The 18,671-nt window shown below is 36.2% G+C and overlaps 1 protein-coding gene and 1 pseudogene across 9 annotated transcripts in view; both read right to left on the reverse strand.

Moving 5' to 3' along the window:
* Positions 1-570: 570 nt before the first annotated feature.
* Positions 571-18,671, reverse strand: part of CCDC18 (coiled-coil domain containing 18) — a 101,038-nt gene continuing 82,937 nt past the window's right edge. For 6 of the 9 annotated variants that reach the window (XM_023641621.2, XM_023641617.2, XM_023641619.2 and 3 more), the window contains 3 exons: positions 16,133-16,333; positions 11,846-12,313; positions 571-1,411 (listed from right to left, as the gene is read on the reverse strand). In XM_023641621.2, coding sequence (XP_023497389.2) covers positions 1,397-1,411; positions 11,846-12,313; positions 16,133-16,333 — 684 coding nt within the window. In that variant the 3' untranslated portion in view covers positions 571-1,396. The remainder of the gene's footprint in view (positions 1,412-11,845; positions 12,314-16,132; positions 16,334-18,671) is intronic. The other 3 variants (XM_023641618.2, XM_070268720.1, XM_070268719.1) reach the window with 3 other exon arrangements.
* Positions 17,260-18,411, reverse strand: LOC100051220 (archaemetzincin-2 pseudogene; annotated as a pseudogene).

An 18,671-nucleotide genomic window follows, 5' to 3' on the forward strand; every position in this document is an offset into this window, starting at 1 on the left:
GAAGAGAAGGAATGAAATTTAGTGCACAAATAGAAGAATTAGCCTTGTAGAAAAACAGGCCTTTCTGAGATAGGAGGGAAGAAAATACGAATGCACACTGGCATAAGCAGGACTAGAAAGATGAAGGAAATTGAGGGAGATTGGACTTGAAGATCTCCTATGATGTGGCTACATTATCTCTTGAGAGTAGGGAAGATTCAGCAAAAGGAGCAGTTGAAAATAACAATAAATATTAATATACCTGTAATGAGGAAGCTAAAAGGAAAACTTTAAAGTTTGTCAAACATTGTGAAGAGTCCAACTCAGACTGGAAACTATAAATTTATAAAGGAGTCAGATGTACATTGTGACTCTACTCAGTAATGGTCGCTAGTCTATGAACAAGAACACATAGCACAAGGTAAAAAGACAGGGAAAAGGAAATAAGGGTGCTAGCTAAGGAGACTGACTCAGTGATTAACTCTTCGAGTTAAGTCACTAGTAGGTAGCAGTAAAGAGATAACTTTATTCAGCTCCTGACAAATAATTACAACTCTGAATTAGTGTTGTTCAAATGGTACTGTCAAGATATTAATGGCTTTAATGTTTATTAGAAAAGGTTAACTCCATATTATTTTCTAAGGATACATTTATATTCACTTACAAATTAAATATTTGCTCTAATGACATCAAATCTGAACTCTTGAGAGATTTTTAAATTTGAAGGTTTAAATATGTCATCTTAATTTTGCTGCATTATTTTATTCTACCATAAAGCTGACCATGTGTAAATGGAGTCACTAACCCAAAGTCCATCTCTTGATACTTACAACAAACCAATTGCTTTGGAACGCATATTTGTGTCATTATGTTACACAATTCCACCTGTAAAACAGGAATAATAATAGTACCTACTTCACAAGATTGTTATGTAGATTAAATGAGTTAACAAATATAAAGTGCCTAGAAGAGCGCTCAATAAATGGTAAACTTTACTCAAAAAAAGCCAGCCATTATTAGTACGATTATGAACATGTGGCAGAATGACTTCTAAATTCATATTACTTATTTAAAAAATAAAGTATTACTAGAAAAATAAGCAAATAATAGGGCAGTCTGATTGAAAACATAAATTACTCAATGTACTTACTATGTGTTTTAACAATGATTTTTACATAAAAACAAAGACAAGGAAAGTGGCAAGTTTAAACCAAAAATAATGAATAAAATGAATTAATTTTCACAAAGTACAAGTAAGCTTTAGAAGAAAGACCTTTCTTTAAAAATATTGAAATATAAAATTTATTCAAAAGCAATAAAATAACAGCTTCTATGAAGAATGAACTACATATAATAAGTAAACACAGGACAGTACCAAAAACTCCATTTTTTTCATCACATCAAAATCTTCTTTTAATTACAAATTTTCTCCCTGGAATAATGCAAAATAATAGATTAATATTTGAAATATTCTTATATTTACTTAGCATTAAAGTCCACTATAATAATCAAGAGCAAATTTAAAGCAAGAGTGGAAAATATTTAGTAAATTGAAAAACATGAATCCTAAAAAGTCAATAATGGACCACGCAGATGTAAAAAGCAACTAATTCTGGTGGGGGTGGGGTGGGAAGGAGTGCAAGGTTACACTAAACTGATATAAAAAACAAAAACAGGGAACACAACAAGAATAAGATATTTAGATCTTACTGTCACATTATGGTTCAAATGAGGGCACAGTAAGGAAGACAGACGAAGGGCTACATGGAAAAAAGTCAATGAAAAAGCGAGAAGAGAGAAAAAATAAAGCAGAAAATGAAAAAGACAAAAGAAAAATATTTGCACAAAGAAGTACCACAACATGGAGAGGTAGAAAACTAAAGGGAAAAGGCCCAGGAGATTCTAAAAACACAAGTCAAATATCTTGTCACATCTTGGTCTTTACTTGGGCCAGGAATTTGAAAATGTTACCATGTCTCTATGTATTTACATGTACCTCTGCTTCATCTTGTTTTCCTCCATCTTTAATTGTTTTCCCTATAGCTGATGTTCTCAATTCTTATTTTTCATCTTATTGTATGGTATACAGACCATATTTTATAAACTACTTTTCCTTTTTTGAAATAAGATGGATATAAATAATACTTCTTATAATTTCCTAATAAACTGTGAATTAGCTAATTATCAGTATTCATGGCACCTCCACTGCTCTAATTCAAAATAAGAGTTCTTAAAGTCTGTGAACTCCTTGAAACTGTATTCAAAATTGTGTGCATGTATGATCTTTTGTGAGTTTTCACTTGGCCTATGTGGTATAATACTCTCCTAATTTTTCTCCTATCTCATTGTTTACTTCTCAGTTAACTTTATTGGATTTTCAACTTCCTGAATGCTAAAAATTATTTAGCCTTACTAAATTAGGCTTAGGTTTTGGACTTATTTTTTCTCCTTCCACTAATTCCCAGCATTACGCCTTTAACTACCATCTATATGCTGATGATATCTAAATTTATACTTCACTCTCATACATCCAATCATTCATCATCTCCTCTTGAATATCTAATAGAAATCTCAAATTCAATATATTTAAAATGAAACTCTTGATTCTCTGCATGCCTCCAAATCTGCTCATCTTATAGGATTCCCGTCTCAGCAAATACTCAGTTACTCTGGCCAACTCTTCGCTCAATTACTCTGGCCAAAATCTTTGGAGTCTTCCTTGACTTCTATTTCACTCAAAACCTACAGCAAATTCTCTTGGCTTTACCTTCAAAACATATCCAGAAATTGAACCATTCTCAACACTTCCACATCTATCCTCCTGCCTATCCAAAATTGCCTGGATCATTACAAGTAGCCTCCTAGATGGTCTCTGCTATTGTCCCTTTATCATCAATTCTTCATAAAGCAGCCAAAGTGATCCTTTAAAACCATAAATCAGATGATGTCACTTCTCTAAACAGAACTCTCTAATAGCTTCCCATCATACTTCAAATAAAATCCAAAGTTCTTACAAAAGCTACAAGACTGCTAGGGCACCCACACCCCACCCACTATCCCACCTCAAGCATCATCTCTTACCTCATCTCCTATCATTCTTCCTCTTGTTTACATCAAACCAGCCACACACCTCCTAGCAGCTTTTTCAACATGCCAGGCATGCTGCCACGTCAGGACTTTAGTACCTGTTGCTCCCTTTCCTCCATTGCTCCTCCTCTAGATCTTGGGACTTCCGTACTTCCTACAGGATTCTGATCAAATGTCACCTTCTTGTGAAGCCTTCCCTGACCACCAAATCTAAAATAGTACCCCTGTCACACTGTATCCTCTTACCAGCTAGCTTTTCTTCATAACACTTATTTCCACCTGGCATTAGAGCATATGTATAGTTACTTGTTTATTGATGGTCTGCTCACTAAAATGTAAGCTCGGTTTGGATAGGGTCTTGCTCATTTTTATGTCTATAATCCCTGTGTATGGTATATAGTGGATGCTCAATAGATTCTGAATGAATCAAATGGCTCAATAAATAATACACAGTAACCACAACTGTAGTTTTAAAGATTAGATGAAAACTAATTTTATCAGGCTTTATAGAAGATTGCCTTGTTTATTATACCATCTGCCTTGTTTGCTATACACTTGAAATTTCATAATGTACACATTTAGTTTTACCAATAAGAATATTGCTATATTTATACAGTTTTCTGCTTATAAATAGTAAGTTAAACTCTTGTTATTATTTATTTTTATTATTGTTAGTTTTTTATTGCGGTAACATCGGTTTGTAACATTATATAAATTTCGGGTGTACATCATTATATTTCAATTTCTGTGTAGGTTATATCACATTCACCACCCAAAGACTAATTACAATCCATCACCACACACGTGCCTAATCACCCCTTTCACTCTCTTCCCTCCTCACTTCCCCTCTGGTAGCCACCCATCCAATTTCTGTCTCTATGTGTTTGTTGTCGTTTTCATCTTGTATTTATGAGTGAGATTTTATGGTATTTGACTTTGTCCCTCTGACTTATTTCGCTTAGCATAATACCTTCTAAGTCCATCCATGTTGTCACTAATGGCTAGATTTCCCCTTTTTTATGCCTTAGTATTCCATTGAGTATATATACCACCCCTTCTTTATCAATTCGTCCCTTGATGGGCACCTAGGTTGCTCCCAAGTCTTGGCTATTGTGAATAATGCTTCAATGAACATAGGGGTGCATGTATCTTTACGCATTTGTGTTTTCATGTTCTTTGGATAAATACGCAGCAGTGGAATAGCTGGATCATATGGTAGTTCTATTCTTAAATTTTTGAGGAATCTCCATACTATTTTCCATAGAGGCTGCACCAGTTTGCACTCCCACAAGCAGTATATGAGAGTTCCCTTTTCTCCACATCCTCTCCAACACTTGTTATTTCCTGTCTTGTTAATTATAGCCATTCTGACAGGCATGAGATGATATCTCACTGTAGTTTTGATTTTGCATTTCCCTGATAGTTAGTGATGTTGAACATCTTTTCACATGCCTGTTGCCATCTGTATATCGTCTTTGGAGAAATCTCTGTTCAGACATTTTGTTCTTTTTTAATTGAGTTAGGCTTTTTGTTGTTGAGATGATGAGTTCTTTATATATTTTGGATAGTAACCCCTTATCAGATATACAGTTTCCAAATATCTTCTTCCAACTGTTAAGTTGTCTTTTTGTTTTGTTGATGGCTTCCTTTGCAGTGCAGAACTTTTTTAGCTTGATGTAGTCTCATTTGTTTATTTTTTCTATTGTTTCTCTTGCCCAGTCAGACATGGTATTTGACAATATGCTACTAAGACAGATGTCGAAGAGTGTGCTGCCTATGTTTTCTTTTAGAAGTTTCATAGTTTCAGGTCTTACATTCAAGTCTTTAATCCATTTTGAGTTAATATTTGGGTATGGTGTAAGATAACGGTCTACTTTCATTCTTTTGCATGTGGCTGTCCAGTTTTCTCAATACCATTTATAGAAGAGACTCTCCTTTCTCCATTATATGTTCTTGGCTCCCTTGTCGAAAATTAGCTGTCCATAGATGTGTGGGTTTATTTCTGGGGTCTCAATTCTGTTCCATTGATCTGTCCGTCTGTTTTTGTGCCAGTACCATGCTGTTTTGACTACTATAGCTTTGTAGTATATTTTGAAGTCAGGGAGTGTGATACCTCGAGCTTTGTTCTTTTTTCTCAGGATTTCTTTGGCTATTTGGGGTCTTTTGTCATTCCACACAAATTTTAGGATTATTTGTTCTATTTCTGTGAAAAATGTCATTGGAACTTTGATAGGGATTGCACTGAATATGTACATGGCCTTAGGAAGTATGGACTTTTTAACTATGTTAATTCTTCCAATCCAAGAACATGGAATATCTTTCCATTTGTTTGTGTCTTCTATTGCTTTCAACAACGTTTTATAGTTTTCAGTGCACAGGCCTTTCACCTCCTTGGTTAAATTTATTCCTAGGTATTTTATTCTTTGGTTGCAATCATAAAGGGGATTGTATTCTGAATTTCTCTTTCTGCTACTTCATTGTTAGTGTATAGAAATGCAACTGACTTTTGTATGTTGATTTTGTATCTTGCAACTTTACCATATTCATTTATTATTCTAAAAGTTTTTTGGTGAATTCTTTAGGGTTTTCTACATATAAAATCATGTCATCTGCAAATAGTGACAGTTTTACTCCTTCCTTTCCAATTTGGATCCTTTTATTTCTTTTTCTTGCCTGATAGCTCTGGCTAGGACTTCCAATACTATGTTAAATAAGAATGGTGAAAGTAGGCATCTTTGTCTAGTTCCTGTTCCAAAAGGGATAGCTTTCAGTTTTTCCCCATTAAGAATGATATTAGCTGTGGGTTTGTCACATATGGCCTTTACTATGTTGAGGTACTTTTCTTCTATACCCATTTTATTAAGAGGTTTTATCATAAACGGATGCTGTATCTTATCAAATGCTTTCTCTGCATCTACTGAGATGATCATGTGCTTTTATGCTTCATTTTGTTAATGTGGTATATCATGTTGACTGATTTGCAAATGTTGAACCATTCTTGCATCCTTGGAATAAATCCCACTTGATCATGGTGTATGATCTTTTTAATGCATTGTTGTATTCGATTTGCTAGTATTTTTTTTTTTTTGAGGGTTTTTGCATCAATGTTCATCAGTGATATTGGCCTGTAATTTTCTTTTTTTGTGTTGTCCTTGCCTAGTTTTGGTATCAGGGTAATGTTGGCTTCATAGAATGAGTTAGGAAGCTTCCCCACCTCTTAAACTTTTTGCAAGAGTTTGAGTAGGATAGGTATTAAGTCTTCTTTGGATGTTTGGTAGAATTCACCAGGGAAGCCATCTGGTCCTGGACTTTTTTTTACCTTTTGGGAGGTTTTTGATTACTGTTTCAATCTCCTTACTGGTGATTGGTCTACTCAAATTCTCTACTTCTTCTTGACCCAGTTTTGGAAGGCTGTATGATTCTAAGAATTTACCCATTTCTTCTAGATTATCCAATTTGTTGGCATATAGCTTTTCATAGTATTCTCTTATAATCTTTTGTATTTCTGAGGTGTCTCCTGTAATTTCTCCTCTTTCATTTCTGATTTTATTTATTTGAGCCTTCTCTCTTTTTCACTTGGTGAGTCTAACTAAAGGTTGTCAATTTTGTTTATCTTTTCAAAGAACCAGCTCTTAGTTTCACTGAATTTTTCTGTTGCTTTTTAAGTCTGTATTTCATTTATTTCTGCTCTGATTTTCATTATTTCCTTTCTTTCACTGATTTTGGGCTTTGTTTGTTCTTCTTTTACCAGTTCCTTTAGTAGCACTGTTAGATTATTTGAGCTTTCTCTTGTTTGTTGAGGTAGGCCTGTATTGCCATAAACTACTCTCTTAGAACTGCTTTTGCTGTACCCCATGCATTTTGGCATATTGTATTTTCATTTTCATTTGTCTCCAGGTATTTTTTGATTTCTCCTTTGATTTCTTTGTTGACCTACTCGTTGTTTAGTAGCATTTTGTTTAATCTCTACATTTTTGTGGCTTTTTAAATTTTCTTCCTGTAGTTGATTTCTAGTTTCACACTGCTGTGGCCAGAAAAGATGCTTGGCATTATTTCAATCTTCTTAAACTTATTGAGACATGTGTTATGGTCTAATATGTGATCCATTCTGGAGAATGTTCCACAAGCATTTGAAAAGAATGTGCATTCTGTGGATTTTGGATGGAATGTTCTGTATATACCTACTATGGTCTAATGTGTCATTTAAGGCCAACGTTTCCTTATTAATCTTCTGTTTGGACGATCTATTCATTGGTGTAAGTGGAGTGTTTAAGTCATCTACTATTATTGTGTTACTGTCTATTTCTCCTTTTACATCTGTCAATAATTGCTTTACATATTTAGGTGCTCCTACGTTGGGTGCATAAATATTTACAAGCATTATATCCTCTTGTTGGATTGTTCCCTTTACCATTATGTAGTGCCCTTGTGTCTTGTTACAGTTTTTGTTTTAAAGACTATTTTCTCTGATATAAGTGCTGCTACATCAGCGTTCTTTTCTTTGCCATTTACATGGAGTATCTTTATCCGTCCTTTCACTTTCAGTTTGTGAGTGTCTTTAGGTCTGATGTGCGTCTCTTGTATGCAGCATACATATGAGTCTTGATTTTTTAACCCACTGGCCCCCCTATGCCTTTTGATTGGAGCATTTAGTCTGTTGACATTTAAAGTAGCTATTGATAAGAATGTACTTATTGTCATTTTGTTAGTTTTTCTCTGGGTGTTTTAGTAGTTCTCCTCTGTTCCTTTCTTCTTCTCTTGCTCTCTTCCTTTGTGGTTTGGTGGATTTATTTAGTATTATGTTTGGGTTCCTTTCTCTTAATTTTTTGTGTATTTATTACAGGTCTCTGGTTTATGATTACCATGAGGTCCATATATAATAACCTACATATATAGCAATCTAAATTAAGTTGATGATCTCTTTAGTTTGACCTCTTGCTAATAGCTCTATTCTTTTACTCTCCTCCTCCCATATTTTATGTTTTGGATATCCTATCTCACCTCTTTTTCTGTGCATGTGTATCCGTTACTCTCTTATTGTGGAAATAGACAATTTTAGTGCTTCTGTCTTTTGACCTTCATATTAGCTTCATAGGTGGTTGAATTGCTACCTTTACTGTATATTGGCCTTTACCAGTGACTTTATTGCTTTTTTTAAGATAATTTTTTATTCCTATTTGTGCTCTCTTCTTTTCCACCTAAATGAGTCCCTTTAGCATTTCTTGTAAGGCTGGTTTCTTGGTGATAAACTCCTTCAGTTTTTGCTTGTCTGGGAAACTCTTTATATATCTCCTTCCATTCTGAATGATAACCTTGCCCCGGAGAGTATTCTTGGCTGTAGGGGGTTTTTTTTTTTGTCATTCTCCCCGAAGCCCCCTAGTACATGGTTGTATATTCTAGTTGTGAGTGCCTCTGGCTGTGCTACGTGGGATGTCACCTCAGCATGGCCTGAGGAGCAGTGCCATGTCCACACCTGGGATCCAAACCGGCGAAACCCCTGGCCACCAAAGCAGAGCGCACAAACTTAACCACTCGGCCACGGGGCCAGCCCCTCAGCTGTCGGTTTTTTCCTTTCAGCACTTTAAATATACCATGCCACTCCCTTCTAGCCTGTAAGGTTTCTGCTGAGAAGTCAGCTGATAGCCTTATGGGGTTTCCCTTGTATGTAACTTGTTGCCTTTCTCTTGCAGCTTTTGGGATTCTCTTTTTATCTTTAATTCTTGACATTTTAATTACAATGTGTCTTGGTATGGGCCTCTTTAGGTTTATCTTGTTTAGTGCTGTGTTTCCTATACCTGGATGTCTGTTTCCTTCCTTAGGTTAGGAAAGTTTTCAGCTATTATTTCTTCAAATAGCTTCTCTGCCCCTTTGTCTCCCTCTTCTCCTTCTGGGACAGCTGTAATACACATGTTAGTGTGGTTGATGTTGTCCCAGAGGTCCCTTTGCCTGTCCTCATTCTTTTTAATCTTTTATCTGTTCAGCTTGGGTGGTTTCCTCTAGTCTTTCATCCAGCTCATTGATCCGTTCTTCTGTACCATCTCCTCTGCTGTTGAGTTCCTCTAGAGAATTTTTCATTTCCAGTATTGTATTCTTCATTTCTGATTGGTTCTTTTTTTATATTTCCCATTCTTTTTTGGAGTTCTCACTGAGTTCATCCATTCTTTTCCCAAGATCAGTGATCATCTTTATGACTTTTAGTTTGTACTCTTTGTCAGGTAGATTGCTTATCTCTTTTTCATTTAGTTCTTTTTCTGGGATTTTGTTCTGTTCCCTTACATGGAACATATTCCTTTGTCTCCTCATTTTGCCTCTTTTTCTGTGCTTATATCTATGTATTAGGTAGGTCTGTTATGTCTTCCTATCTTGGAGAGGTGGCCTTCTGTAAGTGACGCCTTATGAGGCCCCACAGTGTGCTTCCCTCTTGTCACCAGTTTCAAATGTTCCAGGAGTATCCCCTGTGTGGGCTACATGTGTCCTTCTGTTGTGGCAGGGTTGCTCTTGCTGAAGATGTTAGGGGAGACTAGGCTGTCCCCCCGGCCAGCTGGTTGTAATGCTCAGCTGCATGTGGCCCTTCAGGCACTTAACTGGGCCTGGGAAGCCCCAGCACAGTTGGCTGCAAGGTCAAATAGCACAGTCAAGTTGCAGTTTTTCTGTTAAGTGATTAGGCCCCCAGCTTGGCTGGTTGCTAGGCTCAGGGGCTTACAATTGCTACAGGCCTCTGGCCCACAGGCTGTTGTCAGCTTACTCAGGATTGCAGCTGAGTGGGGCTGGCCCCAGGCATGGGAGCACCCAATTGTTTCAGGTTTTGGAATGTGAAGCCAATCCCCTAGGTGGCTGTTTGAGAAGTACAAGTCTGCTGCAGCTGACAAGCCCCACCACCTGCAGGGCCACATACCCTGTCAATACAGTTCTGCCCTGTGCACGTGCCCCGACCGACTGAAGCCAACCTGGTTGCCTCACTGCATAGGCCTCACACACTCTGCTAATGCAGGCTTGCCCTTTGTGCATGCCCTGCCCTATGGAGGCAGACCCACTTGCCCTGCTGCAGAGGTTCCAGGCCCCCTACTTATGTGGGCCCGTAAGTTGCCTGAGGGCTTGCTGGTAGGTAGGGCCAATCCCTTGGCTGGGCTGCCTGCCTTGGCTGAGCTGGATTAAATCAGTGCTCTAGCAGGTGGGGCAGACCCTGGGCTAACAGGCCAAGGGAAGAACTCCAGTGCCATCTGCCAGTGTCTGTGTCAGCATGTCTGTACTAGGTCACAGTAATGGCTACTGCCAATGTCTCAGTCCCTGGGGAGGTCTTACCTCTCACCGAGATGCAGTCAGAGCCTATCAAGTGAGTCTCTTTTCACCAAACTGTGTACCTTTCTTTCCAGTGATTTTAGGTGGCTTTCCAAAACAGGTGAATTTGTGCATGGGCCTTTTAAGAGCAGGCTTTTTCCCTTCTATGACCAATAGCTTTTCTGGGGGTATTACTCATTACAGTTAATAGCCAGCAAAGCCAGATATTATGCCACTTGTCTCTGTTGTGCAGAGTCCAAAAGCTGCTCACTGTGGTAACACTTCTCTGCTGAGATCTCCCACTGCTCCAGGGAAGGCTTCATACCTTAAGATGGCCCCCAGACGGCCGGCTGGGAAGTGTCAGTGCCAGAAGGTGGCTTTTTTGTCTTCAGAAAGGAATTTCTGCCTCTCCCACCTCAGTCAGCACTGCCCCTTGTTGTGGGTTTTTTTTTTTTTATCCACTTTCAGTTCTCTCTCAGGCAAAATTGTTCGAAGAGTAGTCGTAAATTTGTTGTGTCCATGGAAGTAGGTGAGTTCCAAGTCTACCTATGCTGTCCTCTTTACAGTGAACTAAGCTCTTTTTTTTTTTTTTTTGGTGAGGAAGATTGCTGCTGAGCTAACATCTGTGCCAATCTCCCTCTATTTTGCATGTGGGATGCCACCACAGCATGGCTTGATGAGCGGTGTGTAGGTCCACATCCAGGATCTGAACCCCCGAACCCCAGCCACCGAAGCAGAGCAAGCAAACCTAATCACTACAGGCCAACCCCTAAGCTCCTTTTAATGTAAGGAAGGATGTGAAGAAATGAAAAGAAGCTCCAACAGTTTTTGTCTTGGGTCCATTCTAAAAACACTTAAAAAATTTTTTAGGCCACCAAACTTAATTTCATGTTTTGGAAATGAAGCAAATAGGCTTTTGAAGAAAGCTGACATTACCCAGAAGAGACAGTTTATTCCTGTATGCAAAAAAAAAGATTAAATGCTTATAAACAATGTTGAGTAACTGTAAGGTATGTAGTAGGGATAAAGTTGCTTATTCACAATGATACGCCTAAAGAATAATGGGAATAGGTAAGTCATGCGAATGAGATATTCTGAGCCACTTGGAAGTCTATGACCAAAACAAAGGTTACCTTAATTCTTAACTAGAATGGTTTCCAGGAACATAACTAATTTTGGAGCTCCAAAAACATTTTCCACTATTCTAGAGTTCAAAATATTTTCCTAATATGAGGTAAAATTAGTTCTTTAATCAAATATAGAGATTATATTTAATCAAATATATAGGGTATTTTAACAAAAGTTTATTTTGAAAGCTAAATTTTCAAGTCTACTTGTTGAGGTAAAAGCACTGCAACTTTGAATGAATTTTTTTTGTACCTTCAATAATTGTGTACATCACCTAATGGCATGCTTCATTTAAATACATGTATTTTTCTACAAGTTATAACATGATATTGATTGGAGACAAATTATAACTTCTAATGCATGAAATACATACCTGAGTCAAACCAGCACCTGTCTGCATTGAAGACTTTTTTAACAGTCTCACTTCTTTGTTTATGTATCTTAGCATTCCACTAAGAGTACTGAAGTCATTTTTCTCAGAACTATCATCTTCTAGGTCATATGTGAGAGGTTTAAATGAGTCCGACTGGATAGAAGTCAGATCTTTCTGGCTTTCTTCTAATGTTGAAGGTTGTTCTAATTGCATTTTTTTTAAGTCCTGTAGTAATTCTTCAGAAAGATCTTCATCACTATGAGTTTTGAAACTAAGGTCACTGGCACTAATAGAGCGGCGTAGTTTTTTACTCTTGAAAAAAGCTGTATGAGAAGGTTTAGAAAATTTTGGTTCTTGAATGCCAGGAGTAATTTCTGTTGGAGATGTAAATGGGGCTAGTAGAAACTTGATGTCTTCTGCCCTTTCACGTCCAGAAATTTTGGCTTGTAATCTGGTTAATTCTGATTCCTATAGAGAAATTGGTACATAGTAGGTGCTAAATACATTTTTGTTAAATGAATAACTTAGAAAATCATGGACTCTTAGAAGTCATCTAAGTCAGCCTTCATCCCAAAACGGGAATTCTTTTTATAACAACTCATGAGAGTTTTCCAAGCTCTGTTTAAACCCTTCATTTTGGGACAATTACATATGTTCACTTCAAATATATTTAAACTATACTAAGGAATTCCATGAAAAGTAGCTTTTCCTTACAGATTTCTTTTCTTTTTTAGTATTAATGACAGTATCAATTTCTATTCAAGACTGAAATCCTACATCTAAAAATTTCTCTGCAAAAGTATAAAAGTACACTAACTTTTGTTAATCTAACATATATACATACAAAAAACGACTCCCTTCAGAATTTGTAATAAGAAATAAATGTATATAAGCTACTCTGCTTATATGTCCTCATTACAAGAAAGTTTATTACACTAGAAAGTTTTCAAAGAAAAAACTTTAAGGAAATGATTAATAATATTTAAAAAATCAATCCTTATTAACTAAACTTCTCATTTCTATAATTTTTCCATGTCCTTCATTTGGGTGCTCTGATCTAACTTTGGGATCCTAAGAATGAGACCGTATACACTGAAAAACCATAAAGCCTAAAAAAATGAATGAAGAGAAGACATTTTAACTTTAAAAGTTAAATAATATGTGTAGTACTCAAATATATTCTCTTTTTCTTACAGGTATCCATACGGTATATATTCCTAAATTAGTCACTTTTAATCTGATCGTTTCTATTCTTTCTAAAAATTCTGTGCTAATAACTAAAACTGTCATAACCACAGTGTGCATTACAAAATGAAAGTTGAACATGCATATTTCAGCTCTCTGATGTCTTTATACTACTTTATCTAGATAAACTTGATTTACAAGTGGTTAGTGTGCCAATTTTTTGTAGTAAGTCTTGTATTCACATTCTTATAATCACAATAAAGTAGCTATCAAGTTGACACACACAGGGTTGTGTGCAGTTGGACTTTTTAAAAGCACTCTTGTATGTTATCTACTCATAATTGAGAAAAGTGCTTTCTCAGATAAGTAGGATTCCATTTAACTTACAGTTTAACACCTAATTTTACAGTGAAATTTAGCATCCTGAATACATTAAACATAATTCAACTTTTTCTTAAGGCTCAAAGAAGGTCACTGTTGTGATCATGACTGCAGTGTGCCATAATATACTGATGCTTTTAGGGCTCTCAGAAAATGGTCTTAGCTTTGCCCTTGCCCCAGTTGCCCTCAAGTACGCGGGTACTTGTGAGGGTGCTAAAGGAAGTGAGCTGGAAAGATCAGTTGCCTCCAATACTGTTCTTACTTCTCTTCTGTCTCACTTCTGTTTCTGTTCTCTGTCATTTACAGCTGCTGTCAATGGAATTGCTTTCCATCATTTATAGCTACTTCTAATTGTTACAGTTATGCCAGCTTCTGTTCTTCTATTACCTTTTCTTCTTTCTCTCTATCCTCCTTAACTCCTCTTCAGGCTAGACTTTAGAGCCAGTTGACATTGACTTTGAGAGCTACTGTCAGAAAACAAAGGAATTCTATTTTCTGACTGGTATATTGGCTAATCATGGTGCACATTCTCAGATTTCTGTATCTATGGTTGATTTAAGAATTGCTATTATTTTGCCAATATTTTGGCAATTTCCTAAGTAGTTGAACTTAAAAACTTCTAAAAGAAGTCAGTAAAGTTGCAGGATACAAAATCAATATACAAAAATCAGTTGCATTTCTATACAGTAGTAATGAACTATCAGAAAGAGAAATTAAGAAAACCATCCCATTTACAACTGACTTAAAAAAAATAAAACACTTAAGAATAAATTTAACTAAGGAGGTGAAAAATCTGCACACTGAAAACTGTAAGACACTGAAAGAAATTGAAGAAAACACAAATAAATAGAAGGATATTCCATGTTCACAGATTGGAAGAATTAATATTGTGAAAATGTCCATACTACCCAAAGTGATCTACAGATTCAATTCAACTTCTATCAAAATTCCAATGGCATCTTTCACAGAAATAGAAGAAAAAAATTCTAAAATTTGTATGGAACCACAAAACACCCTGAATAGCCAAAGCAATCTTGAGAAAGAACAAAGCTGGAGGCATCATACTTCCAGATTTCAAACTATATTACAAACCTATAGTAATCAAAACGGTATGGTACTGGCATAGAAATGGACATACAGATCAATGGAACAGAATAGATTGCCCAGAAATAATCCCATGCATATACAGCCAATTAATTTATAACAAAGAAGCAAGAATATACATCTTCAATAGATAGTATCTTCAATAAATGGTACTGGGAAAATTGGACAGCCAGATGCAAAAGAAAGAAACTGGATCACTATCTTATACCATACACAGAAATCAACTCAAAATGGATTAAAATTTAAATTTAAGACCTGAAGCCACAAAACTTCTGCAAGAAAAAACAGGAGCAAACTCCTTAACATAATACGTGGCAATGATTTTTTGGATTTGACACCAAAAGCAAAGGCAACAAAGGCAAAAATAAACAAGAGGGATTATAGCAAACTAAAATCTTCCGCACAGCAACAGAACCATCAACAAAATGAAAAGGCAACCTATTGAATGAGAGAAAATATTTGCAAATCATATATTTGATAAGGGATTAATATCCAAAATACATAAAGAACTCATTCAACTCAGTAAAAATCCAAACAATCCAATTGGAAAATGGGTAGAGGAACTGAATAGACATACAAAGGGCCAACAGGTACATAAAAAGGTGCTCAACATCACTAATCATCAGGGAAATACAAATCAAAACCACAAGGAAATATTACCCCATGCTTGTTAGAATGGCTATCCTCAAAAAGACAAGAAATAATAAGTGTTGATGAGGACATGGAGAAAGGGAACATTTATGCACTTTTGGTGGGCATGTAAATTGGTGCAGACACTATGGAGAATGGTGTGGAGGTTCCTCAAAAATTAAAAACAGAACTACCACATGATCCAGCAATTTCACTTCTGGGTATATATTCCAAAGGAATGAAAAAGGATACTGAAGAGATATCTGCACTCCCATGTTCACTGCAGCATTATTACAATAGCCAAAACAAGGAAGCAACCTAAGTGTCTATCAACAGATCAATGGATAAAGAGGATGTGGTGTATATCTACATATAACGTATATGTAGATATACAATGTGTATACATACAATGAAATATACAGTGCTGTTTGGGACAACATGGACGAACCTTGAGGGTATTACACTAAGTGAAATAAACAGAGAAAGACAAATACTGCATAGTATCACTTGTATGTGGAATCTTAGGGATAAAAAAAGAGCCAAACTCAGAAACAGCAAGTAGAAAAGTGGTTGCCAGAGGCTGGGGAGGGAGGGGAAAGAGGAGAGGTTGGTAAAAGGGTACAACTTTTCAGCTCTAAGAAGAATAGTCTGAGGATCTAATGTATAACATGGTAACTACAGTTGGTAACACTGTATTGTATAAACTGAAATTTGCTAAAAGAGTAGAACTTAAATGTTCTTACCTCTCTCTAAAAAAAAGATTAAAAAAACCTTTGTTTCAACATTTACAAATTATTTCTCCTGTGCTAATATGATATCCATCTTATTAATAATTCCCCAATTCAATGTCTCCTAAATAAAATGCTTTCTATTCAAACAGGTCAATATTCGGTCATACAGTCTCCTACAAACTACAAGCATGGGAAAATAAGTCATAAACTAACTCTTTTATGGATATGCTTTATGTACTTTCATTTGTTTACTTACTTTAATAAGTAATGCTTCATTAGTAGCTTCAATTACTTCATTCCTGTCTTGGACTTGTTGATGCAAATCGCTTACAGTGTCCTGAGCTTCTTCTAATTCCAGTTTTGCCTTCTCTAACTGTTCATTTAGTTGCTGAACAGAAGACTTTTGAGAATCAGCAGAAATCTTCCACTTTGCATGGTTCTCCTGATGTGAAATCATCTATATAGCCCCAAAATGGAAAAGGTAAAGAAGAAAGAAAGAAAATAGGGTGGGCTTGGTTTCAACGTTCTAATACTTTCCACTTAAATGAAAGTAATTTTTTTTTATAGTTACAAACATTTGATTTCTTGAAAAATAATTTACTAGAGGGAAAAAGGGGGAGAAGAAATCTAAAGTCTTAAATTTACTTAAGAACTGTTAACCAAATACAATGGACTGATTTTGGATCCTAATTTTAACAAATCAACTATAAAGACATTTTTGCGGCAATTGGGGAAATACAAACAATGATTGGATATGTGATGATATTAAGGAATTACTGTCAATTTTTAGGTGTGATGTGATAACAGTATTGTGGTTAGATTTTTTAAAAATGGCCCTTACCTTTTAGAGATGTTTACTGAAATGTTTACTGATGAAACAATGGGTCTGGGATTTGCTTCCAAATAATATGTGATATGTAGGGGAGGGGAAGAAGGGAAGCGAGCGAGCTTAAAGATATCAGTGACCATAGTTCCCAGTTTGCCTACGACTGTCTGGGTTTCATGCCTAGTGCCTTGGTGTAGTTACTAACAGCACCCTTTTTCATTCTAGTATTCCCTTTTAGGTAAAAGAAATGGTCAACATACTTATAAACGAAGTAAAATTAGACATGAGTTGATAATTACTGAAGTTGAATAATATATACGGGAGGATTTATACCATTCTCTTTACTTTTGAATTTTTCACAATAGTTTTTAAAATTCTCATTCTCAACAAAAAAAATCAGGAGTATTACAATTATTATTAAGTGACTTTTCTCACAATTCTGAAACCCGTATTTTAAAAATACTGATAAAAATTATTGATCCTTTTTCTACCTCTCTTACTTCAAGGATATATTCTATCATTTTTATATTCAAACAACATACACACTTTCAAAATACAACTTTGTCAAGTAACAAAAAGGAGAAAAACATATTACTTTTTTTTTTAACGTGCAAGTATTTATTTTAATCACTATTTGAAGGTCTTTATTTTTAGAGAACAGCAAGGCATTTTATTATCCATTCTTTCCATTCCTTAAAGGCTTCAACAGGTTTTGGCAAATTCACATTATCCTCACTACGTTTCTCAGGGACTCCAGCTTTGTCAGCAGGTTTGTCAATCTACCTCACCAGCACTTTCTATCTTTCTGTAAGGTTGAAACCAATAGCACACTGCAACTTGTGTAAACAGATAGGACAAAGGTTTAGGGGGCTCCAGGCAGCTTCTTCCAAGTGGCTGAAGCCTTATGTTAGGCATGCAAGCCACTGGCAGTGTCAAAGTCCAAATCTGTGTCCAATCTCATAGGTCAAGTCTTACAGGATCGAAGCAGCAAAACACTAGTCACTTCAGGAATGTAATACTTATCAAAAATCGAAGAGTCACTTGAAGATATTTTCTGCAGCTTCTTTACTTTGCCTTCATAGCATGAGCTATAAAAATTGCCATACGCGGCAAAGCTAATATCCCCACACCATCTGTCAAAGGGGTGTGTTCAAAGACAAAATTCTAGTGGTCTCTTTGGTAAAGCTCAACCATTGTTTTCCCACAACACAGAAGGCATCTTTAGGTTTCTTCTCTTTTAAGAACTGCCTGAATTTGTGGGTCTTATGTGTTACTGTCCACTCTAACACCTCATTGCAGAAACAGGACCCAGTTCCATAAGTTTTACTGTCAAGCCATAGAAATATGCTTCATAGTAGCCTTTCAGCCATTTAATGTATTCTTCACTGATAATTCTGGTGTTTCTTAGAGATCCAATGCAGTGTCTAGAAATACTACATTTCTCTGGAGAGGGTGTTTTTCTGTAAGGATCACTGAAAAACTGTTTAAGGTCTTGGGGGGCCTCAAGATGGGAGATGATCCAAATCTGACTATGAATGCAAGGTAATGGGTCCAAGATCACTGTCTGGCTGGAAGGCTTCATTCATCAAACACTCTTCCCCAGCACCTGACTTCTCATACTGTGACACAAGGGCTGGGTTCTTTGAGATGAGAGCTGTTTTTAGTGTCTGTTCAGAGTGCTGTACTGTTTGCATAATAAAAGGTCTCTTCCATTCACATGGTGTTCCTATGTGGAGTTTTCATCCTTCTGTTTGAATGGGTCAAACAGCTGTTCGACCACGGGGTTCACAAGATCGGCATGTTTGGGCCTGGCTGGAAAAGTGTTGTGGTGGGTGCCTTCACTCCTGACAGGCCTCAATGCCACCCCCTGCAGCCCCTGTACATGTGCCCATATTACACACTTTTACATCATATATATAAAATATTAGTATGAAATATTAAACAGCAATACTAAAACCATTTTTTACAA

This window comes from Equus caballus, chromosome 5, assembly GCF_041296265.1.
Source record: "Equus caballus isolate H_3958 breed thoroughbred chromosome 5, TB-T2T, whole genome shotgun sequence".
Classification (NCBI taxonomy): domain Eukaryota; kingdom Metazoa; phylum Chordata; class Mammalia; order Perissodactyla; family Equidae; genus Equus; species Equus caballus.